General features: G+C 38.2%; 1 protein-coding gene and 1 pseudogene across 3 annotated transcripts; both read right to left on the bottom strand.

The window, feature by feature from the left end:
• Positions 1-67: 67 nt before the first annotated feature.
• On the bottom strand, positions 68-27747 carry POLE2 (DNA polymerase epsilon 2, accessory subunit). Of its 2 annotated transcripts, XM_081047470.1 has the most exons (19): positions 27642-27747; positions 25122-25222; positions 23210-23285; positions 21117-21194; positions 20889-20982; positions 17362-17436; positions 15362-15445; positions 14722-14778; positions 14219-14267; positions 13523-13595; positions 8413-8585; positions 7767-7856; positions 7549-7603; positions 6910-6969; positions 6745-6822; positions 5136-5244; positions 4118-4294; positions 3666-3733; positions 68-336 (listed from the first exon to the last, which is right to left on the bottom strand). In XM_081047470.1, exons 1-19 carry the CDS (start codon positions 27707-27709, stop codon positions 318-320), a joined length of 1584 nt encoding a protein of 527 aa, XP_080903596.1. In that variant the 5' UTR covers positions 27710-27747; the 3' UTR covers positions 68-317. The 2 variants fall into 2 exon arrangements, with proteins under 2 accessions (XP_080903596.1, XP_080903597.1); XM_081047471.1 differs by lacking the exons at positions 68-336; positions 3666-3733 and having other exon boundaries at positions 3983-4294; positions 14219-14299; positions 14730-14778; positions 27642-27720.
• LOC308497475 (programmed cell death protein 4-like) lies at positions 9541-10901 on the bottom strand (annotated as a pseudogene). Its single transcript has one exon. The product of its transcript is annotated as a programmed cell death protein 4-like (transcript).
• Positions 27748-27806: the final 59 nt, after the last annotated feature.

The raw sequence follows: 27806 nt of genomic DNA, 5'->3' as shown, positions 1-27806 counted from the left end.
TTTAAATATTTTTTCTTTAAGTGAACATTAGTGTAAGACTAATACAGAAATAATGAAACCAGTTTTTAAGCGCACATGTATAATTAGATTGTATCTTGTATACATATTTTTCATATTTTTCTTAAAAGACTACAGAAAATATTTTCCTATACAACTTTAATGTGTACCATCATGATTATTATAAATTAACATAAAAGTTTCATAAAATACAAATTTAAACAGAGTTTACTTTATTGTAATTTAGTATCACAATTACATAAAATATTAAAAGCAGAAAATGGATGAATTTTGTTTCTTCAGGTGGCCTTTTGAGAATCTCAAAAACCTTGAAGTTTGCTGAAAATAGAAAATATAAAATTAAACATTATGGAAATCTAAATTATTGGATATTTCTTAATATTTAGTTTTAGTTAATTAAAAAAATAGGTCAATACATGCATCTTGTTCCAAACTGAAAAGGTGACACAGGGAAAAATACGTCAGTCTCACACTATTTCTGCTCCCCAGAAGCAACTGTATATATGTATCCTTATAAAGTTAGTCAAATCATATATACACTTGTGTATGTGGGTATGTGCTATTAAAACACATACAGTGTCTACTATAAACACTATTCTACACCTTTTTTTCAATTAGTAATAAATACATTATACCTTGTTTCCCTGAAAATAAGACCTAGCCGGACAATCAGCTCTAATGCATCTTTTGGAGCAAAAATTAATATAAGACTGGATATAAGACAATATAATATAATTATATAAGACTGGGTCTTATATTAATTTTTGCTCTAAAAGACACGTTAGAGCTGATTGTCCTGCTAGGTCATATATTCAGGAAAACACGGTAGTTGTAATTTTTTTTTTCCCCCCAAGTCAAGTTGTCCTTTAAATCTTAGTTGTGGAGGGCGCAGCTCAGCTCCAGGTCCAGTTGCCTTTGCTAGTTGCAGGGTGTGCAACCCACCATCCCTTGCAGGACTCCAGGAATCGAATTGGCAACCTTGTGGTTGAGAGCCCACTGGCCCATGTGGTAATCGAACCGGCAGCCTTCAGAGTTAGGAGCACGGAGCTCCAACCGCCTAAGCCACTGGGCCAGCCCAGTAGTTATAATTTTTTAACTAATCCCTTTAAGGCTTTCAAACTTAAATTAGAAGTTCTAATTTATGAGTATATACATTTAAATGAATATACATTTAACCTGTTTGTTATTACAGAAACTACAATAAAAGCAGCAGTACCTACTTTTGTGCACAAGCCCAGTATACCTGCAGGATAAATTCCTAGAAATGGAATTGCTGGTATATGCAGTTTAGGACTTAAAAAATCTTGTCAAATTGCCCTCCATAAAGGTTTTTACCGTTTTTTAATTGACCAAATATGCGTGAGAATGGGTATTTCTCCGTTACATCACCAATACTGTGCTTTTAAATAAAACAACTGTAATTGAGAGCACACGTTGAAACAGTTAACTTTATATATTTTGACTATATTTCTGTGATTAACTCTACAATATGATTCCACAAATACTATAACAAAAGATTTCTCAGGAGAAAATAAGTAGCAAGAAGACAAAATCATTCCATTGTATCTTGAAAATTTTTGTTCTGTCAAAAATAAAACAAGCATCAACCTGTTTGCTCCAGTGAAAAGATTCCTCAAATTATTAATACTAAATTATAGTTTGGAAATTATGCCAAGGGTTTTCAGCATCTGAGTCCACAGAAGATAAAAGAACCAACTATTTGAACTCAACAAACAGCATCAACTGCAAGTCAAGCCAGAAACTTTTAAGAGGGACAGGCACATAAGTGACTTCTACTACAGTGTGTTAAGAGCTGTCATGGAAATCTATTAAGTGCTTAGAATACAAACAATTCTGCATGGCAGTCGAGGAACATTACAAGAAGCGTAACTGAAGTTTCTTGTGCTATCATAATAAATCAGTTAATTTCCCATTGAGGTTTATTTACTTACATCCCAACTCATTATAAAAGAATAAAAAATGGTTTGTAGAGATAGATGTAATAAAAAGATAAAAGTAACTAAAATGAGGAAACTCAGGTAAGGCGAAAATAAAGGTCAGAAAAGATGAAGTCAGGGTTGCATCCAATTTTTATACTTGTAATTTGTTCCAATTTTTCTTTTTTGAAAGTATATGCCACTAAAGTGAGCACGATGCTTGTAATTCCTGGGCAGCTGCAGAGATGGACTGCACATTTGACTGCTTCCTAGCAGCCAAAGGGAAGGGAGTGTGTTAGAAGATTTACAGTCCCTCTAAAATACACATAAACAGTGGCTGGGGACAGATTTCTCTTGTCCTGAGACCTGTTTAAAGTTCCCAGTACTGGTTTTCATAGCAGGATAAATTTTATTCCAAATCTCACTTCAGTACAAGTCTGTCGGAAGGTGGACAAAAACATGCTCCAGGTAGATAGCCCTAAGAGGTGACTTAGTCCTGGGGTCACAAAATCAGATGTCCTCGGGCATCCAGGTGTAGACAACAGGGAGTGGTGAGCCCTTGCCCTTACCTGAAGGCATTCCATATCAGTTACTAATTTTAGGACTCCGTGTGAGCTCGGTTAAAGTCAAACCCACGTCAAACTTATGAAATAGAGACTACTACATCTGTTACCTTTATGAAAGTGTCTTGTTATATTCCCAAAACTAAGCAGTGTTGGGAATACAGTAAGAATCATATATATGTCAAATGACTAAATCCAAGGATAAAACTTAGAATGTCTCATAAAGTGAATGGACTTCAATCCTCCATGAGTACTGAGCAGTTGGAATAATACGTAACTTTGTTTTCAAGAAATATGTATAGGAAACTTAAGTCACGGGTTCAGGGTTAGGGAACAGAGCTGTTTTTCCTTTTCAATTTTGTATTTTAAGCATTGTTTGAAATTTTGCCGTGTAACTGTGCTGATTTTTATTTGAATATGTTAATTACCAAAAAAAAAAACCACAAGACCATTGGGCTATGTTGGAGAGATTATGTTCTAAACTGGAAGGCAGTTATTTGGTTACTTGTTCTTAACAGGAAGTGGAGGCTTTTTCAAAATGCGTTTGATTAACTGACAAAGCGCATGTTAGGATGCCTAAATTCAAAGGGAAACAGCATCAAAATGCATATTCATGGGCCCTACAACTACAGGTTGATTCTGGAACTTAACATTCTTAACAGAGACCCCAGAGGATTCAGAAGCAGGTGGTCTATAGGTTGCCCTTTGAAAACCACTACCTACCAGGTGGTTATTCTTTTTTCCCCTAAGGCCTCCCGCCAGCCCCAATCCCTCATGCTCACCACACTTGCACCCCGCACCCCCCAACTTCTTTGCTGCCAATTTAAGGCAGATTGCTGAGGTTTTGAGAATCAGCCAGGTAGAAAGCAGGGCTGACCTCTCAGATAATAAGAACATCATGAGGCGTCAGCCTGTAAGAGAACTGGCCCACCTCCACAGCTGGTCTGAGATTTACCTCAGAAGACAGTTTTTGATCTAGTTCATCACAAATGTGCCATAAGTACATAAAATTCTGTGTCACACAGCATGACCACAATAACGTTAGCCTAGAACATTTCCAATGGGTCACTGTAACATACAAAACATCTGATTTTTAGCACTAGAACACCAGACAGCTCTTTCTAGCTGTTTCTGTAGGCATACTTACCTATCTTCTACTGTCTTACTGGAAGGATAAAAAACTTTGAATGAAAATCCACTTCTTGGAAAAGAGCCCTTTGGGGAGAAAAATGCCTGTAAGTGACTATTCAACTTTTATAAAAGAACTCCTATTTTCAAAATTCCGATTTTTAAGGTCAAGATGCATTAGAGCTGACTGTCCAGCTAAGTCTTATTTTCGGGGAAACAGTAAGTTACTTTGAAGGGAAAACTACATGGATTTATAAACTTTGGTGTATTATTTTTTTCTTTTTAGAAAAAGTCACGTTATAGTCACATACTTAAAGTTTAAGAACTTTCTGTGTACCAAATTCAAAATTTCATTAATAATATATTTTTACTGCAACAGTAACTTTATTAAATACATACTTTAAATTTAAAGCAATACCACGCTAATCTTGACAAACTATGACTATATAATAATGTTAACTACATTCTTACAGGGTTTATGCAGAGGCATTCAGTATTGGTCAGAGTGAAAGGATCATATTTGTCTGCGATGACAAGTAGATCAGGCACAGGGTACACTCTCAAAGTATAGTCATATGCCCAGTACACTGGGCAGACGTGCAGGGGTAGAGGAGTCAGGTGTCCCTGGGACAAGAGAGTCTTTACAAACTAAAAAGAATGACACAAAACAAACTTTAGTTTATTTGTAAAAGTTAAAACAGCTAACAAATAATTTCAAATTAAATATTAATTACTAAAAGGACTTAGAAAATTTAAGAAACAATTAGGAGAACTTTGAATCACAGAGCTTTGGGAAACACGGATATGAAAAGAACTGAACTATCCTGTATTTTATTAAAAATTGGTGAGTTTTCATTTAATACCATATACCATAAAAGCTATTCCTCCAAAAGTCATAATGGAGCAATTGTACTTACACCTATAATAAACTCATTTACTAATTGTGTTCATCTAAAAATAATTCCATAGCTTGAGTAATGTCAAGAATAGATATTTAGCCTACATAAGCTTTAAATATTATAAAATAATTACAGAAAATGCTCTGTATGATCTGCTCCCATACTTCTCAGAAGGAGGTGCATGTACCCAGGTATTGATAATTTTATGTCAGGGAGCCCTGAAGCTACAACATAAACACTACACATCCTCCTGATGTGGATATGTAGGAAATAGTTAATAAACGTGAACATTTTATTAAAACATATACATATATTTTCAAGTACAATGTAAGATTTAGGAGTTTTAAAAGCAAAACAAGAAGCTTCAAAGAAATTTCCTGCTGGTTCTGGGCTTTCTATCGCCCATGAGGGGGTACTTCAGTGAGAAAGTTGAGAAACACGGACCTACTCACAAAAATTAATGAATTGACAAAAGTATGTTCAAATTACTTTGAACCATAAATAAACAAAAGGGCAAATTATTAAGTGGCTTAACAGAATTTTATGTAGTGCGACTTGTAAGACAGTTTAACAAAGAAGACTTAACTCACATGATTAGGAATATCCAAATTGCTACTAGGAAAACGAACACAGTTTCTGCACATTTTATTCACTAAGTCTTCACGAAAGACAATAATTTCTTGTGTACAATACTGAATTCTGAAATGAAAATAGTAGTTGAATTTGACTTCATCAGAAAAAAATATGAGGTAATTTAAAAGGCAAAATATAATAAAAAGCTATTCCCACTTCCCATTGTTTACCACAGCAAAAATTCAACAAGAATTCATTCATCCATTCATCTGACAATAATTTATTAAGCTCTTAATATATACATGGCACTATTCTAGGAAAGAGTGAACAAAACAAAAAGATCCCAGCCCCCATGCAGTTTATAATCTCAGGAGAGGGGGGTGATCAGAGAAAATAAACAATAAACATGACAATTTTATAGTCTGTTGGAAGATGATGATGTGTGGGGAACAGAAGAAGGCAGGCCAACGAATCACGCGGGGGGAGAGAAGGCTGGGGCAGCCAAGAGGAGGATCAGAACAGGTGGGGCTCATAATGAAACCTGAGCACAGACTTGAAGGAGGTGAGAGCGTTAGGCAGAGGGAACAGGTATAGCAGGGGCCCTAAGATGGAGCGTGTCCGGCACATCTGAGGAACAGAAAGGAAGCTTTGGTGACTGCAATAAATGAGGAGGAGGAGAAGTAGCAGAGGGAATCAGAGAGGGAATCAGAGGCAGATCATTCAGGGCCCTGACTACTACTGCAAAGACAGTGGCTATTGTTGACATGAAGGGTCCCGTCTTTCAGGATCAGTAAGGGGCCTTACATTTTAAAAGATCACTCTGACACAGTGTTAAGAACAGACTCTAGAAGGACAGGTGTTGAAGCTGGAGCACAACAAAGAGGCTATTACAGTAATCCAGGCTAGATGACAGAGGGTCACAGAGGTGGAGGTGTAGAGGAGGTCAGATTCTGGATATATTTTGAAACCTTCCTTCAAATTTTTGAAGGACTTCCTGAAAAAGTGCATGTGAGAGAAACCCCAAAGTTTTTGGCCTGAGCACTAGAAGGATGAACGTTCCATGAACTATCATGAGGAAGGATACAGAACAGGCTGTGGGTTTGAAGTTGTCTATTAGACTCCCAGGGGAAAACGATGAGTAGGCAACGGGATACATGAGTCTGGAGTTTGGGAGAAAGTTTGCGCTGGAAATATATAAATCTGGGAGTTGTCACAACATAGATGGTATGTAACGCCATGGGACTAGATAAGGTCACCACATGAATGAATGCAGGCAGAGAAGAGAGAACCAAAGCCTGGGGTATTCCCTTAGAAGAGCCTGTGATCACCGTGAGAGGCACATACAGTAAATGTGTAATCTTTTCATTCCCCCATTGTCACTTGTCTTAAAGGACGTGTGATGAGAATATCTATTTTAAAATCTCCATCCATTATGCAAGCCTCTAAATGCATTATTGGTGACTTATTTAAATATAGTTAAAATATTTCCAAAGTTTTGAGAAACCTAAAATAAAGAAATTTTATATATGTATCTCACAACAGTCAAAATTCAGAGGCAAATTTTAAGAATTAAATTCATTTTTAAAAGAAAGGAAACAAAGCGTAACACAAAATTCTAATATTTACCTGCAAGGATTAGTAGTAAAAACTGAAAATGGCATTCTTTGTCTGAATTCATTAGTGATGCTTTCAGCAAGTGGTGGCCTATAAAAACAATTTTTGTGATACAGTATATATTTTTAAATTTTACAAAATGTTCTTTATTGTTACAAAAATCTGAATAAAACTTACCTTGGCAAGATGGAACCAAATCCAGGATCCTCTGGACCAGGTACAAACACAAAACGACTACTGTAGCAAAATTCAACACAATTCATTTTTTTAAAATATTGCAACACTATCCAATTTTCTAAAAGCAAGTTACTGCCTTTAAGTAAATAATAAATTTTAAAAGATTTTTAAAATTTCATGCACTCTAATAAATGAACTACTAAAAGTCTCCAGATGAATACCATCCAATGGACCTTTTGGAATGATGAAAATGTTCTATATCTGCACTATCCAATTACCGAGGGCTTAAACTGTGTTTAGTGCAACTAAATTTTAAATTTTATATAACTTGAAAGAGACACATGTGGCCAGTGACTATCATATTGAAGAGAGTGTAGCTCTAGACAGAATAGCATCAAGAAATTCAAAATATGGTTGAAATTACCACTCATCCTTTTAATACTTTTCACTATAAATCTCCAGTACAGTGTAATATACATTATTATCACGTGAGGATAATTTTATCTCTCAGATGTATTAATTTCCTCAAATTTTTCTTCCATTCATTTCTTAATAACCAGATATCAAACTTAAGGTTCATTTTTTTATTTTTTAAACAAAATTGTTTAAATAAAAAAATACAGGAGTAGAAATCATTACCTTTGGTGAATACTTGGATATTCACATATTATGTCTGCCAAAGTTTTTAGGGAATCTAAAATTTTAAAGGGATATTAAATTAATTTGCAAATAATGAACATAAAAATCAAATTATATTTGATTACATACAACCTTACATCCTTTGAATGAAATTAAAATTTAGATAATTTCTTATTAGTTTATAAGTGTAGAAACACTTATTCAATAGCCCTCAATACCTTTCAAAGCTTGAACTTGATTTTTTCCATACGGTGCAGATGAAAAATTGCCACATAGGATAAAGCAGGTTGGAGGTGCTGGTGAATAACCTGAAAATAAGAAAGTAAATGAATTTAAATGATTTCTACTCTAGAAATCAGGTTTAAAACCGAACCTTTTAACCGTAGTTAATAATACAAACTTAATATTTTAGTAATGTATTATTTAAAGTAATAGTAATAATACATCCACTTATTAAACACTTCTTATGTGCCAGGCCCTGCAATGGCTTATTTAATCCTCACAATATCCCTAGGAGCTGAGAGAGATTAAGTAACCTGCCCTTAAGATTTACGTAGGCTGCAACGTAAACCCAGTTCTGTCAGCCTCCAAACCCCAAGCTCTTACCCACTCTTATACTGAGGACTAATTCTTATTTACCATGAAAACACACACACACACACACACACACACACACACACAAAGTTATTTTACAAATGTAAAAATGTAATTCTTTAAGATGAACTCATTTAAAAGATCTTACTGCTGAATCAATGTTTTTTAAAAAATGGACTACTCAAAAAGATAAACTTTTAAAAGGAATTTAGTTTTAAAACATGATCCCTCATAAGAGTTCAAAAAAGAGGAGAAAAAAATGAAACCTACCAGAAAACATGGTGTTAAGTTTTTCCAACACTTCTACTTGGTCTAACCAAACATCAGATATAAACACAAACATGGCATCTTTATTGTCATCTTCTAGTTGTTTTAGTTTTGCAGAAGTCTTCACAGATGTATTAGAAGGTCCTCCAAAAAAATTAGTATTTCCATAGTATGCCCTAGGTAATTATAATATAATTATTATCTTCTATATTCTGTGGGAGATATTTTTCTAATAATTTTATAAATTTAGCTGCTTTCTATCTAATGAGGTTATTTCCCCATCAATATAAATAGTACCATGAAAATGTACTATTTGTAGCAAACAAGTTTATTTAAATGTTCTAAAACGAGAAAGAAAGCAATACAGAAGATATAAATAAAGTTATCTTGTTTTTCAACACTGGCTCACGTTTTGTCATACATTTTTCTAGAACCAGTTTCATTTTTCCAGTGTTATAGAAAAATAGATTATCAGTATGTTCCCTGGAAAGATGAATAAGTCTCATGACTGACTCATTTTCTTAAAATTCTTTAAGACAAAGAAATAACTCTTTTTTTTACTCCTACACCACAGTATTTCAACAGCAGCAGCCTACATGGGGTGTTAGCAGCTTAACTTTACCCCCTAAAAAAGCTTTGTATAAAGCAGTGATTTTACTACAAAAACACTGTCCTTGAAAGAAAGTAGTGGCAGTCAGACATCATTGCAAAACTTGGAATGATTAAGTCATAAACATGACTCTTACAAAAAGTAGCTTATAAGAATATTCTACTTAGAAGTGGTTACTTTTCTGTCCCTCCTTTATACTCTCAAAAACAAAAAAGAGGGGAAGGGAAGGGAGGGGAGGGGAGGGGAGGGGAGGGGAGGGGAAGGGAAGGGAAGGGAAGGGAAGGGAAGGGAAGGGAAGGGAAGGGAAGGGAAGGGAAGGGAAGGGAAGGGAAGGGAAGGAGAAAGACTTCCTTTAAAAATTCCCATTAAATGTAAGTCTATAAAATTTCAGAAATGCCTGGTACCCAAAACAAGTGCTTTGGAAAACAAAACCAAAAACAACAAAAAAACGCTGTGCCAACAACTCTTACAATTCAGATATATATTTTTTATAACATCTAAGACTGCAAAAGTTCTTATACTCAGTAGCTTTCTGGTTTAAGACAACTTCCATCTCCACTTAAGGAACGTTTTCTGCCCCTTGAAGGACCAAGATCTCTGAGATGTTTGGAAACTATCCTAGCCCGAAAACCTTCTACAAATTGCTCAAGCACAGAGTATGAATGTGGGCCATCCAGATTAGTGTCCGGAACTTCATTATAAATTCTCATAACCTCTTTTCGTTTGGTCTAGAGTAATAGTGAAAGACTTCCAAGGGGATATTAATAAATCCAAAATCATCTTAAGTGTGCTTTATCCAGGTGACTCCAAAACCATTACAGTGGCTTCGCACACTACTAGCTCATGGTGAAAAGGAGGTACTCCCAGTTCCTTAAGGCAATGTTCAGCTTCAGATATGTCTCCAGGGAGTAAATACTCTTTCGGCAGCATGTCAGTCTCCTCAAGGTGATAGCAGACTGCTGCCCACCTCCAGAGCCCCACAGCTGTCCTTGCGCTTTTCACCTTTAGACAAACGCAGGAGCACAGTAGGCTGGTCCAGAGCAGCTCTAGCCTGTACACAACCTACAGTTCCTTTGTATTAATAACTATCAATATAGGTCTTACATAAAATTCCACCTCCAACAGCTCTAGTAATAAACTGGCCCACCAACTGTAGTCCTCTAGGAGTACCCAATGCTAATTCAGGTAGATCTTTCAACAATTTATCACATGGTTTTTCTACATCATTTGTGCTCATTACTGTCCCACAATGGTCAGAAAGAAGCTTAGATGTCATTTCTCTGTGACTAGCCTTTCCCTCCCAATGCCAAGGTCACCGCCAACACTGGTACTCCACTTTTCCTGTCACCACAGTTTAAATCTGTTAGCATTCCCACAACTTCATTAGCATCTTCCTGCTCAAAATACTCCTGTATGATTGGTGTTACAGTCTTCTCAAATGCCGTTTCCTCCAAGGCAGAACTGGTTTCGTAAACACAGGTCTGTCTCATGGTCATCGTCCTAGTTAGGAGGATGTTACACATTCGCCTGCACGTCGTATACCTGTCCAGGTGCACCCCAGACACCTTGGGCTCCCGCACCACCTTTCTCGGGTAGTGCCCTTCCTTTCCCAGATCTGGACTGCCTTTCTAGAAACCTTCCCTTTGGACTGTTGGGTAGAGTGACTCCACTTCTAAGGGCTTCGCTTCCGTTACCACCGACTGAATCGCCTCTGCCAGGGGCCGGGATGAGTTTTCCCACAGTCGCCTTTTGCCTTGGCATTAATTCTAGCTTTGCTAATGGAGGATGCCAAAATTCATTTTCCATTTATCTCATTCTTTATATCCTCAGTCCCAGCATTTTCTTCATCGCCAGAAGAGTCATTTAAGTCAGCAGTATCCGTTCACCTTCCACCTGCATTGTTCCTTAGTTTCATTTGCACTGATTAAATGACCAAGTGGCAGTCTTCCTTTGGGATCTATTTCCCTTGGGAGGCCGCCGCCCAAATCCCTGGTTTGTCTGCCTAACCCTACTCCTCAGTCTCTGCCGTGGACTCGGAGAGAATCTGGCCAATAAAATTCTTAATAGGCTATATCTGTGCCTGTTAAAACTGACTAAAGCAAATATTAAAATAAATCATAATTTCCTATGTAGTTGAAAGTAAGTGAAATATGTGCTCAACTTGAACAATATCTATTAAAAGTGCACAAAACAAGTGCTAACCATTTTACCAAACAATTCTACTTCTAGAAATTTGTTCTAAGGAATTGAGGATGTCTCCAAAGGCTAGCATACATCGCACAACTGTGAAAATCTGGAGGTATGCTAGGAGCAGCGCCTAGGGTACAGGGCTTAGCACACTGTGAGCATTCAGACATGGTAGTTGTTATTGCTGCCACCAGCTGAACTTGGCATTGTGGAAGGCATGATCTTACAGCTATAACCTTGCAGTTATCAGAGGAATGCAATAAGTTGATATAATTGTATGGTGACTTCAATTAAGTATATACCAAGAAAAAACCCCGAGCATCGCAGAAAGAAATACCTATTAAGCTGATTCTCAAGAAATCAAAGTTCAAAAAAGCCTTACTAACATCTCTGTCCATGATTCAAGGAATATCAGAGGCAAATACAGGAGAAGAGGAAGACTTGACTGTACCTATTTTCCTAAGCTGTCAAATTTGGAAATAAAGCTATACTCTAGGAATTCTAATACCTTGGACTTAGAAAACGTCACATGCCCTGTACCAGTGAAAGACTAAGCAAATGGCAATAAAGTCCCAGTAAATCAGTATCCTTAAAAAATTATATGAGTGCTCGCTTCAGCAGCACATATACTAAAATTGGAACGATACAGAGAAGATGAGCATGGCGCCTGTGCAAGGATGACACGCAAATTCGTGAAGCGTTCCATTTTTTTTAAAAAAAGAAGAAAAAAAAATTATATGATAAACTGCAATGGTGGGAAGGCATTAGGTTAGTGTAAATCCTTTGGGGACTGGACCATGGTATATACTTATTTGTATCCCTAACAGTCTTTTACACATAAAAGATACTCAATAAAATATGCTGTTGAATCCACTGATCACCAGAAAACAGCCCTCTGAATTCTATTTGGAAGGTATTTCAAAAGAAACGTGATTTATAATCAATAGGAATAAAATGATTATTTCATTTTAATGTATTTCATGATACCTCATACCAGTCTTGGTGTACTAAACATACACAAAACAGTTCAATTTAAAGAAAATGGGGTAATTTAAATGGAAAATTATTTGAGACATTACAATGATGATCTCTTAGCTAAACTGAAACAAATGGTAATACTCCTGGCCAGCTTTCTCAATTATCTCTCCTTTCCAAGCAGTAATTCTGAAGCTTGTATGAAACTAAAACAAGACCACAGCAATTTTGCTTTGAATGTATTTCAAAGAAAACCTATTATGCTGTAAACAGCCACAAACTAGCATTAAAAGCATTCACTTAAGAGTGAGCTAGCAAAGGAGGGCCTGTGTTCCTCTTAGCATGACCAGCACTTCAACAGGGAGGGGAGCTGCCCTGCCGAGGCTGCCCTGCCAGAGACCCCAGGCCGGGAAACATGGCCTCTGTACTTGAATTTATACAGGTATCTATAATAGGAATAAATCTTAATCCTTACGTTTCTTGAAATCGTCACCATCATCATAGAACCTCAGGATCAGAAGGCAACTTTGCTTCCCCCAGAGGTAGCAAACTCAAATGCTTCCAGGATTCAGGAATGAAACACTGGATCTCAAAGCATCAGCAGCTTAGACTAACTAGGCACGAGCTAGGGTGCACACACGTGCCCTACCCAAAGTAGCAGTCACTGCAGGAGATCTGTAGCCAGGTAGGATTTCAGGCACCATGTTGCCAGATCTGATGGTTCAAGAGAACTCAGAAATCTAGATTTTTATGACAAATCTATTTTTAATGTTGGAAACTAACTCAAAATGTGTTTTAAAATCTCAAAGCAGAAAGAAAGAAAGGTCTATAGACTACATTCAACCACAGCCCACCACCATCAACTTTTATACCATCATTTACCCTCTGCTCAAATACTTCAAGTGACAGGGAACTCACTCCTCTCAGAATAGCTTTAATATTATGATGCTTTCACTTAGAGCTATAGAATCTGCCTCTTGTAACTTTCATTAGAATACAAAATAAGAACTTTATATTAACATAGGAATTATATTCTTCTAAGTGTTTTCCTATCTCTTCTCTCAGTTGAACTTATCAACACTACATAGACAAGTAAGAAAGGTAAACTGGAGATCTTTCCTGGTCGAAGTCAAAGTACAGAGATGCTATTGCAATGAATCTGGAGCCAATCGATTAGTTTTCAGGTACATATAATGCTCAGACTCCTAACTCTCATTTGCTCTCTGCATTCTGACACAAAGCCCGAGGCCTTGTAATCATTGAGATATGATATACTATCTTACAATCATTACTGCCAGTATTACAAAATTCCTACAGCGTTTAGGGCGAACGTTTTTATACCTAGTAGTACTAGAAGGTTCAGTGGGTGGAAATCCAAAGGCATTGACATGAAACACTTGATCTTCAAACCAACCTGAAAAAACATAAGTAACAAATCACTTTCATTTGTCCAATTCTCCATCTTGTTTGAAAGGACAAAACTATGGAACACAAAGCAGCAATGCTGGGCTATCAACTCATCCCATCAACTAACTACAGAAGTTACCAGTCCCACTGAGCTACATAACAACTTCACATCCAGAAATAGTCCCAGTTCTAATTTTTAAAAAGCCTCATGAAATAGAAATAGATTTAGAAGTAAGACTTCTCACTTTTTTATTTTATAATACATGTTTCAGTACAGAGATAAGGTACGCAGATTAGGAAATGTTTCATTTTATGACCCTATGTAAAATGTTTTAACTTTATTGAGCTATAATTCGCATATTATACAATCCACCCTTTTAAAAGTATATAATTCAGTGGTTTTTCAGTATATTCACAAGTTCCATGACCATCACCATTAATTTCAGAATATTTTCATCACCCCAAAATAAACCCATGCCTATTAGCAGTCTGAGAGTTATTTAATGTCAAAGGTATGCTCTCGTAATTAACACGGTTCCAAATTATACCATGTAACATATTTTAGCCAGTGTAGAAATGGTTTTATTGTAGAATGATGAGGAGGACAGGAAAAAAAATATACTGCCTTACCTTCTGCTAAGACAAAGCATGATTCCGTGTATAAACCACTATGGAACTGGTACACAACAGTTAAGGAAAATAACTTCATTCCTATGCTTGAGGCAGTGATAAAGTCAACATACATTTAGGGCCCTAAAGGACTTCTAAATAATAAATTCAAATAGTTCACATTTGAAACTGTGAATAGATCACAGCTTAAAAATTTTTAGGTCGAAACATCCTCATGTCAGATTCTAAGATGTGGTTTTGTAATATTGACAGCATAGATACTTCTTAGTGATAAACTTTCTCAGGAATTTGTCTGGATTCTCCAAATAAGGGGAGTTAAAGGGGTTTTTTTTCGGTCTCTATTTAGGATTATGTCTCTAAATTCCTACACCACCATGTGGAAATTACACTGGGACCCCAAACAGCTAAATTTGAGAATGACATATAATCAATTTCCCTAACTCATAGAGTAAAAAAAATAAAAGTGAAGGATATATAGTTAAGAAAATAAACGTGAAGGATATAGCTTTACTAAGATCCAGTTGTACTGTTCCTGTAGGATCTTCCAGAAAAAATTTTCCCTAAAAACAAAAATATGCCCACATTTATGTAAAAATGAATATTATGACAAAATAAAACACTAACAATTTTGACAATGGAATATAGTGAGCAATACATTTTTAAAAAATCAACAATTCCTAGTCTAGGCTTTTCCATTTACTAGTCTAGTGACCTCAGACCAATCACGTAATTGAGACTCAGATGCCTAATTCCCTAAAGAATGACCTCTGAAGATCAAGAGATGGCAAGAGGGACACTTGGTGGCTGCCACACGGGCCTCACAAGAGACCTCTGAGAGTCAACAGCATCTCCAAGGCACCAGGATGTGGCCTGCAGCTTTGCTTGTTCAGAAACTCCTGACTCTCAGTTCCAGCAGCGGTCACTGGGGGACTGCTTTCAGACTGTGCACACTGCTTGTACCACACACTCCTTCCTGATGTCAGCTCAGGCAACCAAACACAGAGGAAAGGTTAGTTGGTGACTGAGCTAAGAGCCTTCGTGAAGGCTGTGTTCCTGTACCCTCAGTAGAAATGTTTTATGTAACTGACATTTCACCAATCTGCAGGCTGCAAATAAGCGTGATGCTTATTAAGCTTAACTTACCTCTTTCAACTGTGTTATCATTCCAAGAACAATCACATCTCCAATTTTGGTTGTACTACCCAGTAGGGTTTCTATTGTTTTAAGCTAAAATAAAACAAAATAAATTCTTAAAGACTAAAAATACATTCTTTTAAGACACTAATCTTTTTGTAAATAAGTAAATTTTGAGTGTACATTTCAGTATTTATACCTACTTTACAGTAGAAAATCAAATAAAAATTAGAAAATATAATTTTATCCTACAAAAAGCTAAATAGAATTGCTTGGATGAAAAGGTATATCATTTCATTTCTATAGGAATTACCAGGTAGAGCTTCTTTTACCTTTACCACATAATGGCTTTTATTACAAAGAATACATATGTATTATAGAAAAAAAATTTTTAACATACAGAAGGAAGAAATAAAGGCATATGTAATCTCATCATCCCATAATAATTACTATCAACATTTGATATGGGAGTTCCTCTTAAAAAACATGAACCTACAGCAACACAGGAGTATAATGTACATTCAAAATAGTTTTCAAAAAATGAAATACTAAGGATAAATCTGAAGAAAAAGATACACAAAACCTGTATCCTAAAAACTGGATAGGTAAAGATTTCTTAGAAACAGTACCAAAAATATGATCCATTAAAAAAATTGTTTGTTGTACTTCAACAAAATTAAGAACTTGTGTTCTTCAAAACAACAGTTAAGAGAATAAAATAAAAAGACAATTTACAGACTGGGAAAAATATTGCAATTTACATAAAATCAAGCAAGCAAGCAAGCAACACAGTACAAAGCTATAGAAGAAAGAGTTCCCAAGGACAGCATTTTTGCAGTCTGTAAAGGGAAATCACCGTACAGGTACAATAAGTGGTAGAAAAAACTGAAAAGAACAATAAATTATTGAGCTAAGCTTTAAAGTTACTTTGGCAAAGAAGAGAGGAGAAATAATGCTTCTGGGCTGTGGGCATCTGAGTTGCCACAGGAAGCCTAATATATATACATATAAGAAAACACACAGGTGATCTTTTGTAGAGAAATATAAGTAATGTCAAGTTCTAAAACTTAGTATAATTTTTTCTCTTAATAAAAGCTAAAAGCAGAACTGTCAAACACCATAAACCTCTTCTCTTTATGTTGCTGTCATCGAACATTAATTTGAACATTATGTGGTATTATTGTTTGAGCATGTGTCCGACTGCGCATCACGAATTCTGATGTAATTCCGGCAGGGCGTCTGATGGACCTTGCCAGAGGCTGGGCTCTTCAGGACCTACGTGGGGCCCTGCAGTAGTGCTGGGGCCTGCACAGAAGTAGCCAAGGACTGTCCCCCAACAGGGCTCTGGGCAGTAGAGTGGGCAAGAGAGCCAGTGCCAGTGACCAGGCGTGTTGCCGGAACTGAAGTGACAGTGCTATCTGGTAATCACTTCCCGAGGTATAAGAGTATAACAGTGAAAGGAGCGCACATGAAAGAAAACATTCTCCCTCTCACCCTGCTCCTCGGGTCCCAACAGCCCTGTGGCCTGTCTGTGCTCTCTCGTTCATTCTACAGATGTTGTTTCCTTGGTGCTTTAAGTCAAGTTTTCACTCCGATGGTTACAGCACGTTTTAGTCGAACAAGTGAGTGGTGGTCACTGGAGGGCTGGGCTGGGCAAGGACCAGTATTTTGGAGTATGGGTGAGGGTGGGAAGGGTAATGTTGCGAGTCGGTCAGAAAGCCAGGGTAGCACATAGCAAACGGGCCAGGAGCACTGGGGATCTGTCGTGGTGGCCAAAGACTAGGTGGGGGCTACCACCGTCTCAGGTCCTGCCCCGAAGAAGGAAGTACTTGCTTCTAGTAGAGATTTCTAGGGCCCAGGACACAGGGCATGGACCTTATCCACAGTGGACACGCAGAGGTCAATAAGCTCAAGTTACTAGTGATTCATTTTCATTCACATTCAATAAATTAGAAAAAGCAATAAATATTAAACTTACACCCCCTAAATAACTAGGATAATGCTCTCACCTGGAATTTGCTTCCGCTTTCATCGGGGTGAGAACCTATCACTGGAGGAGTAAATAATTCATGTCTGTGGGTCCTCTATAAGAAAGATTCACATGAATTACTGAAGCAGACATTTAAAACTGAGATTCATGAAAATAGTATTTGAGCATTATCTGATATTACCGTTTTAGTATCAGACTACTTAGCATCATGAATTCTCACCTAACATGGCAGAGGATTTGATGACCCTCACAAGAGGCTGGGTCTCCTCAGAACCTATTTGACAAAACAGTCCTTACACCAATGTTTCTTTTTTTTTTTTTTTTTTTTTTTTTCCGCTTCTTCAGGCCCGAGATCCTGGCCTGAATGTTTGAATCCGCCGCCAAATGAGCGCGCGCGGCGCTTACACCAATGTTTCTATTATCTATTCTCAACAAATTTGAAAACCTACATAACTTAATGTACAAATATCTAGAAATATAATTTTAAAAATAAAATGATTAAAAAAATTATTTTCATGGTCTACTGTGTACCTGGCAGCAGCAAACTCTGGCCTGAGGATATGAAGACAACACCAAGTTGTCATCCTCAGATATCGGGACTAGTGAGAGGAAAGTGCCCACAGGTCACACAACACAACAAAGGACCCTAAATGCTACGAGTAGGAAACAAAAGGAGCTGAGACAAGACACTTCAGATAGAGGAAGGAAGGTGTCACAGAGAGTTGTAAGAATAAACAAGTATTTAGGAATTGTTGCAAAGTTTAGTACAGTTAGCTCATGAGGTGTGTGAGGCAGAATGTCAAACAAGGCAAGAGATGAGTTGGAGCCTCTGTTGGGAAAGCCGTCCCTCCCCCGCTGTCGGGCCATGTAGTTTATTTACATAGAGCTGCTGCCCCTTCCTCCTTTTATAGGCAGGCCACCAAGGCTAGTGAATCAAGGTACTCCATCTATCCCCTTGGCCAGTGACTGGTTCAGGATTGAGAAAGTGCCTCAAGCCGGGCCAATAAGAGATGGTTGCTCGAACAATTGGAAAAGAACTCTCCAAGAGTTGCTAAGACAACTATTGGCCATTACTGCACCTCGTGGGGAGAATTAGTTTGAAAGTAAAATCAGTGTTTAAAAATTACTACGAGATATAAAGAGGTAGATGCCTCCTGACACTGTGTGATCGCCTGCGTCTACCCATGCTGGAAACAGGTAGCCCGCGAGACGTCTCCATCATACAAGCCAATAAATTCCCTTCTCTGTTTTAGTCAATTTGAGTTCCTGTAACCTCCAATAAAACAGCCCTGACAATATAGACTTTGTAAGCCCAGCCAAGGAGTTTATCTTATAGAGAATGGAAAACAAAGATTTTGAAGTAGAATAATGATAAAATCAGATTTGCTTTCAGGCAGACAATTGCAATGAAAATATAAATGGACTGAAATAAAATTCAACCCTTTTATTTCACACATGAGAAAAAATGAGTCTCAGAAGGGTTAAGTGACACACCTAAAATAATACAACAGGTTTTAAAACATAATTTTTTAGAAAGAAAGAGAAATGTGGTATTTACTGAGCATCTTCAAAGGTGGCAGAGGAAATAAACAAGGAGCTGGCAGTTTGGTAACAGGGATAAAGCACTCCAAATGCAAGCCAGGGCCAACGCCAATAAGTAACCTAGGGGACCTACTGAGTAGTCAGTGGTTTAAATTAAAGCAGGAAGAGATTGCAACAAACTAGAGATCAAGAAGGGCCTCAGAATGGCCTTTGAGAAAAGCCTTCCAGAATAAGGAGGGTTTCAACGATAGAGATAAGAGGGAAGAGCAGTCTAGAGAGTGAATAGTAAAAGTCACAAACAGTGGGAGAAACAGAAACAATAATTCCATACTTCAATTTTGGCTCCAGCAGAGTATGATGAGAGGAAAAGCAGAGATTAGGCTAAAAACGTGTGACAGATCTCACATATTAAGTATAATTTGTACTTAATTCAGCAGGCAGTAGACTTCCTCGAAAGGCTTCTGACATGGGAGCTACATTAGTCTGGGAAGATTAGTCTGTAAGATTAGTCTGTAGGCGATGTGAGCAGGAGAGAGCTGACACCGTCAGTGTTCATCTTTAACCATTTTCACTGCTTACACCAGGGAACGTCCTCTCTCCCTTGAAACCTTGTGCTTCTGCCTATCACCATCCTGGCCTGGACCCCACGTTCCATCGTCTCCCCTTTTCTATTGGCCCTCCTTCTTAGGATCTCATCCCTTCAGCTCCGTCTATTACTGTAGGCAGATGCCCCCTAAGTCTCTCTCTGCCCAGATCACTTTATTTAGTCCCACGTGTCCATTTTACCCGATATCCTCCTAGTGACCTTAACTCAAATATCTACAACAGAACCTGCCACCATCTTCCTCAAACACTTGCTTGTTCCTGCTTGGTAATATATCACCATTATTCTGCCGTTCTACTCTCACGCTCAAAGCCTTAGTCATCGTTGCGTCTTCACTCTCCCTTCTTCACACGCAGCCAGCCACCATGAACTCTGGCTGCCCTGCTCCAGTGCCGTCCCCTCTGTCTGCTCCGCTTGCCACTTCCTCCACGCTGGTATCATTTATGCTAGAACTAATACCAGACTCCTGCAAGTCCTCTCTCACACTCTAATTCCTCCCAAAATCTGCTGGCAGAGGAAGTGCTCAAAACAACGCAGCTGTGACCGAGTCTCTGGTATTCCAGGGCTCCCTGTACCAAGAAGAGTCCCAACTCCCAAGAGTGGCATCCAGGCTCTCCCACAACTTGGCTCCCATTTGCCTTTTCAAACGTATCCCCTGCTATTCCTCTGCATGAGCCTTCCCCCCACGTGAAGTGGACTGATTGTTCATTATTTCCTGGACACAGTCCATTTTTCCCTTTTGCTGTGTCTCTGTTCACACTGTTACCACCACCTTTTTCCCACTGCCACAAGGTCAAACCAATAAAAGTCCATGTCAAATGCCACCGTTTCCTTGAAGGCTTCCCTGATTTTTCCATCAAATTCATTCTATTAGTATCTCTTTTATAGCACATATAATATTCTACTTTATATTTTATTGATGCAAATGTACTTTAATTTCACAGACTGTAAGCTGCTTGAAGGTAGTATAGTGCAGAAAGCAAAGGCTGGGATCCAGAGTCAGACAGCCTGGATTAAAACCCAGTCTCTACTCACTAGATGTGCTCTTTGGGCAAGTTACTAAATTTCTCTACGTCTTAGTTTCCTCAACTGTAAAATGGGAATAATAGCATGTATACATACATTGATGGTAAATAATGTCTGTAAAGCGATAAACAGTGTCTGTCATATCAAAAGCATGTAATAAATGTTAGTTATTATTTTTATCATCATGATGATTGCTAAGTGGAAAGTATCTTTTTTATTTCTGCATCCCCTACATGGTCTCAAAAATAGAGACCCAATAATTTGTTAAATGATAAACTTTAGACTACAAAATTTCATCCTTTAATTATCCCTGACTCTTACCTAAGCTGAAAGTCTCATGTCCCCGCTCTGCCCTCCACCAACTGCCAACTTACCTGGTGCAAAATGGTATATCGTTCACGAAACAGCTCTGCTTTATCTCTTGCTGTTCCAAATAAATTTGGTGCAGGGTGGTTGGTCAATAAAAGACTAGAAAAAAAAGAATGTCTATTCATGACTATCATAACACACAAAGGTAGGACAAAAATGAAATGAGACTATATAGCTTCTGGAAAAAAATGTACACTTGAAATTAGCTTAAAATCAATAGATGACATACTTACGGAAGAAATTTTTTTCTTTCTGAACTGTACACAAAGCGTGGAATATCAAATGCTCCTATGATATTGAAAGTATGTTCTCTGAAAAACATCCCACAAAAACATAGACCTGATTTACTAAAACATCAGTATTCTAGATGAACATGAAAACTTGCATTGTCATCTTATGTTGTATACACATACTTTTTACAGGTCATGTACACAATTTCTTATAGTGTCAAAAACAATACAGGGGCCAGATTTTTAGCTTGTGCATTTTCCTCTCTAGACACAAGAAAGCATCGCAAATACTCTCAAGCAAACAAAAAAGGTAGTGAAGTTAACTTCTAATTAAGAATGTCATGTTTTGAAAAAGAACATTTACATATAAAATAGTCACATCTGAAAGAAATTTCCCCGTATGTACTAATTTTATTAGCTACAATACTACTAAAGGATATGATTCATTTCCCACAATTTTTTTATGCCAAAATATTACGCAAAAATATCCCAGGAAAAGATATAAAATAGAAAAAGAACCCACTCCCCCACATTCTGGCCATATCCAACACTTACAGTGTTAGAGAAGAAAAATCAACAAAATAATTTCACTTTCAGATACTGTTAATAATGTAGCCACGTTTGAAAGAGGTTTAAAAAGAATTCATACCACTATTGCATAAATATTCCAACCAAAAAACCAGCTTCCCTAAAACTGTTTATCTCTGAAATTGAAAATGATCAAAAAACGTTTATGCCACCCTGGTGGTAGCACTAAGCATAGAATAGCAGAGAATTTTGGACTTGAAAAAAACCTAGAATTGTGAAATAAGTCACACAGCAAAAGTCAAGAACCCTATGATTTCACTGATATGTGGTATATAAAACTGAAAACAATAAAAGAACAAGACAAACAAATAAGAAACAAAAACTCATAGACTCAGACAATAGTTTAGTGGTTACTAGAGGGTAAAGGGGGTGGGGGGAGGGAGATGAGGGTAAAGGGGATCAAATATACAGTGACGGAAGGAGAACTGACTCTGGGTGGTGAACACACAATGGGATTTATAGACGATGTAATACAGAATTGTACACCTGAAATCTATGTAACTTTACTAACCATTGTGACCCCAATAAACTTTAAAAAAAAAAAGAAAGAAAGAAAACCTAGAATCTATGCACAGCTCCCCCAGATTCTAGAGGATCAATCTTGGCAAGTTATTAAACTCATTATGCCATTTCTTCATCTATAAAAATGAAAGCCTCTCTCTTGTGCTATAATACAATGACTTTCTGACAATTGAAGTTGCAAAGGTTGTTTACCATTCAGCCCACTGGACCTCTACACCGGCTGACTGGAGCATATGATGAGTTTTCAAGGATAAAGTTAAAATTCCTCAATTTCTCTATTGTTTTTGCAGTTCTAATTAAGTTCTGACAGGGAACTAAAACTACTGACAAAATTAGAGTAATGACTCCTTTCAATTATCTCCATTGCCCCAAATAGGAAAAAATTGTGAAAGTTAAAACTGTCTTTATCCATTTTCCCCGATGCTTTCCTCCCAATTAAACCCTGTGAACTTGGAAAGAAGAATCATATTCAAACGGAGGAAAAAAGAGGGAAACTCAGAGGAAAAAAAACACCAGAAAAAGCATTGCCATATAAATTCCTACGCTCTAATCAGCTAGGAGAAAGAGTCAGAAAACTGAGGTTCATTTGCCTCATTTCCCTCATTTCCCTCATTTGCCATTCACCACGTGAATCAAGTCAAGTCTCAGAACTTCTCTGAGCTCAGCACTTTCCTACGAGCAAAAGCCAATCATACTTATGAATATTCAATCCAATTCATTCATAACCTACAGAATATAAAGTTGGGTAAGGGGCAAAAGCAGTCATTGCACAAACAATACAATAGTTTCAAATCCTAGGAAAACATAGTAAAGATGAGTCACTTCGTAACAAGGTTTATAACGCAGGTTATCACTTAAAAGGAAACACTAGGAAATAACCACTATAGAAATGCTGACCATTAATTAATTTCTCCCAGGAAAATAATTTAAAATAAGTATTCAATAACACCTCCAACATGGGGAAAAAGTTCATTTTTTCCACATACATAGTTTCGTCTACCGACTGGCTGCATTCTTGGACAGCTGCTTCCACCACAGATCGTTCAATCATGTTGGATGACACTAAAAGAGAATTTGAAAGTCAAATTTCAAAAACAGGCATAAAAATTAGTTCTCTCCTTACACAGCTTTCACCCTGTAAATCATCAGCAGATACTAACCCAGAGATTCTCACTACATAGTTTTTTAGAAGGAAAAAAGTGGTAGGTCAGAACATGAGCAAAAGTCATACCCCAAATACCTTAATTTTCCACACTCAAATACACTTGTAGTGCCTTAATACACAGTCAAAGGCCTTACTCTTCTAAATATTGTTTAGTAATATAAATTCAGTTACAAAAACACCTTTGTAAGCTCCTGGTTACATTAATATAACTTTTGATCACAAGTGGTATGTTTCAGTAGCCATAATAGTAACAGTAATAACAGTCACAGCTACCACTTATTAAGCCCTTAGTCAAGAGTATGGCACTACGCTCAGTCCTTTACAAGCATTCTTCCATGAGAGCGTCATTCTAGGACATTGATGTTCATATGCCCGTATCTTTTTTTTCCCTCTTTTTCAAAATTTATTATTATTATTATTATTGGAGAATATTGGGAAAGAGTGTGTTTTTCCAGGATGTCAAGTCATTTTTTCAATCTAGTTGTGGAGGGCACAGGTCAGCTCCAAGTCCAGCCGTTGTTTTCACTCCAGTTGTGGAGGGTGCAACTCACTGGCCCATGTGGGACTCGAACCGGTGACCTTGGTGCCATGAGCAACGTGCTCTAACCACCACGCAAGCCTGCCACTCTATGTGCCCATATCTCACAGACAGGGAAAGTGCAACTTTGAGAGGTTGAACAACCTGTCCAAGAACATAGCCAGAAGGAGTGAGGAGCAACCCAAACCTAAGCCTTATTCCAGACTGGGCGCCCTTAGCCACACTGGGATGTTCTCGGGCAAAATATCATGTGCCATCTTAATTTCACGAATTGTAATTTTCTGAATTTAGTCATTTTCTAAATTTTCAACTATAAAGGAATTTTTTACAGCAAAGATGTATTTAAAGTTCTGCCTTTAGAAGTGAAAATGAGATACAATAGTAATTTCTTCTATATCATAGAACATGTTTCGTCCTATATAATTAAAGAAACTGGCATCCATCCAACATGAGAGCAAGGTGCACCAAATCTCTCCTTCAGTGCTCTAGAAACACTGGACATGTTTTTGCAGGAGAAGAGCAATTTCTCCCTTGTAGGCCCATACTTGTGGCAAAAGGTTAAGTACTTAACAAAAAGATCCCTGAAGAAAGGCTAAAGCGATAAGGGCGTTAGTCCTGCTCACTTACTCTTCCCCCCCGCCCCAAACATTTAGGAGTACCTAACTTGAGTAAGACAAAGTACCGTGTTTCCCCGAAAATAAGACCTAGTTGGACAATCAGCTCTAATGCATCTTTTGGAGCATAAATTAATATAAGATCTGGTCTCATTTTAATATAAGACCAGGTCTTATATAACATAATATATAAGACCTGGTCTCATATTAATTTTTGCTCCAAAGACACATTAGAGCTGATTGTCTAGCTAGGTCTTATTTTCAGGGAAACAGGGTAGTAGGACGCAGAGAGACACAAGTGACGACGATAAAGAACCAGATCAAAATCAGAAGTCAAGTGCAGGAAAGATGGCGGTGACAGGTCCACAATGGGAGAGAACTGTAAAAGAGTCCCTGGGGAATGGACTGAGGTTCCAAGGGAACTAGAGCTTACCCCTTGGGAAGGACTGCTACCAGGGGTATGTCTCATAACGCTGGGACAGCTTAATACTGAATCCTTAACTTCTACTTAAATCTATAAATCTAGATGAGAATGTAGAAGTATATTAACAATTTAAGAGCCATCAGAAAATGTCACTTACAGGGTTGCCTTTCGACTGCATCGATGATCTTTTCCAGTGTATCTTCAAGCTCTACCTCACTGACAGACTGAAGAGCTTCCGTGAGGTACTTAATAGCTTCACTGATAAGAGAGGGAAAGAAAAGATGAGGCAGGTTACTGGTAATTAAGAGTAAAGCTGTATACCAAAAACTGGCAAACACTCATCAATCTGGCACTCACTCCTCCCTGAAAATAGTACCGTGTTTCCCCCAAGATAAGACCTAACTGGAAAATAAGCCCTAGCATGAATTTTCAGGATGACATCCCCTAAACATACACCCTAAGGCGTCCTTTGGAATAAAAATTAATATAAGACCCGGTCTTATTTTCAGGGACAAACGGTACTCATCTTTCTTGTGCTTTCCGAACAAATTCTTCCTTCTATCCCCTGCCAATATAACTATTCTGAAAGCCCCAAATCACATGCCTCTTTTGTCTTCCTAGAGCAGCCCTACCTGCTGCAACCTCCCCTCCCTTCTGAAATTGTTAAAAATCTCTTATATACCTTAGCTCTGATACATTACATTAGCCTAAATGTAAGGGATTATTTATTACTTTACATTTAAGGCAGGACTCCATCTGCTTCAGTGCCCTGAACATAACAGACACTTAAATACATATTTATTAATTTGATAATGCAGTTTCTTAAAGTCAATTCCAGTAATTTCATCACTGTCTTCAAATGTAAAATTAGAAAAGAACTAGGCTAGAAAAACTCTGACCTTTGAATATAATCATAGAAGCAAGACACATTAAAATCACGTGAATATCCCCAATCAAAATAAACTGAAAAACGCTGAAAAAATTTTTTTAAAGAGACTTCTTTTTTAAAAAATAAATTTTATTAGAGAATATTGGGGAACAGTGTGTTTCTCCAGGGCCCATCAGTTCCAAGTCGTTGTCCTTCTATCTAGTTGTGGAGGGCGCAGCTCAGCTCCAAGTCCAGTTGCCCTTTTCAATTTTAGTTGCAGGGGGCGCAGCCCACCATCCCACGTGGGAATTAAAGCTCCGGCTCCAACCACCTGAGCCACCAGGGCAGCCCAGTGTATTGTAATTTTAAAAGCAAAATGTTACAAATGGCAAGCTATTACTTCCGTGATTAGATTACAAAAGACTGTGACTTGCTTCTTGCTAGCAGTCTCTCTCGTGCTGGGTTTGATGAAGCAAGCTGCCATGTTAGAGAGGCCCAAATGGGAAGGAACTGAGGGTGACCTGGAGTCCATAGCCAGCAAGGACGGAGGCCCTCAGTCCAGCAATCCTGGAGGAACGGAAATACTGCCAACCACTGAATAAGCTTGGAAGTAAATCTTATCCAGTTGACATTTGAGATGACCTCATCTTGACTACAGTCTGGGAGAGACCTGAGGTTGAGGACCCAACTAGACCTACCTCAATCACTGACTGACGGAAAATGTGAGAAAATAAGTGTGCTGTTTTAAACCTCTAAGTTTTGGGTTAATTTGTTATGCAGCAATAAATAACTAATACACTATCTGCACCTCCCAAGCTCCACAATGTCTTACTCTCTCCTACTCCCTTGCGCCAGAACAGTGCTTTGCAGCTAACAGATTTCAGTGTATTTGACTGAATTAATTAATTACTTAACGGCAGCTTAATGTTAGGTCACATTCTACGTGAAGAGAAAGAAAGAGTAATGGATCAATTGCTCACATTTTCAAACGGTATGAGATCAACTGAACAAAATTCATTATTTTTCTCCCAGAGCATATCCTCTCCTGCCCTTGTTCACCAGTAACCCAAAAGAAAGTTAGAAGTCGCATAAAACTCAGCATTACAAAAACAAAAACAAAGAACCTCACTCTCCACACACAAGAGTCATCAAAACCTGGCACAGAAAAAGTGTATGCCATCTGGCAGGTATTCAAATATGTAAATACTGTATTCTTGAAAACAGAAAAAGATTTAATGAGAAAAATCTTGGAAAGGTTCGTTCTGTAGGTCCTAGAAAACACAGATATGGCCAGGAAATCTATCACAGACGTTGTAAAAAAAAAAAAAAAAAAACCTTTAAAAAAGAAAAAAAAAGGAGGAGACCTAGAAACATGTTTCAGACCCACCCACTTTTTGACTTTGCAGGAACTCTCTCTGGGATAATACCTGACCCCAACTTGGAAAGACTGGCAGGACCTACAATTTCTGCAACAATGAAAGCTGACAGCTACTGCCACGCGCACGGGTTTTCCCAGATCTCTCCTTTGAGGTCTCAGCAACTACGTCAAATCGCTGCTACGATCCCCATTTTGCGGGGGCAAAACCCTCGGGGGGCCTCTGAGACGTGTTTAAGTCCCGGTGCTGATGAACCGCCGTGCAGGCTCGGCTTGCAGCCACCGGAGGGCCTCCACCGCCGGGGAGAAACTCTTCGACGCCGCGCGAACGTCGGGGAGCCTGAGACGGCAGCGCCCCGCTGCCCCGCTGCCCCGCGTGGCGGCCGGATTCTGGCTCTCCACGCCCGCCCAGCAAGCTGCCCAGGCCGACTCACCCCCGGAGCAGCAGGCCCCGCAGCTTGAAAGCCGACACCGCCTGGCTCCGCAAGCGCTCCGGCGCCATGTTCGCGTTTTGGCGCCACGGCCGCGGCTCCGCCCTCCAGGCCCAGCCTCTTTCCGACCCCGCCCCTCTCCGGCCCCGCCCCCTCTCGCGTCCCGCC

Source organism: Rhinolophus hipposideros (assembly GCF_964194185.1).
Source record: "Rhinolophus hipposideros genome assembly, chromosome: 5".
Classification (NCBI taxonomy): domain Eukaryota; kingdom Metazoa; phylum Chordata; class Mammalia; order Chiroptera; family Rhinolophidae; genus Rhinolophus; species Rhinolophus hipposideros.
The sequence above is the reverse complement of the archived record's forward strand: the minus strand, read 5'-3'. Positions and strand labels throughout refer to the sequence as shown.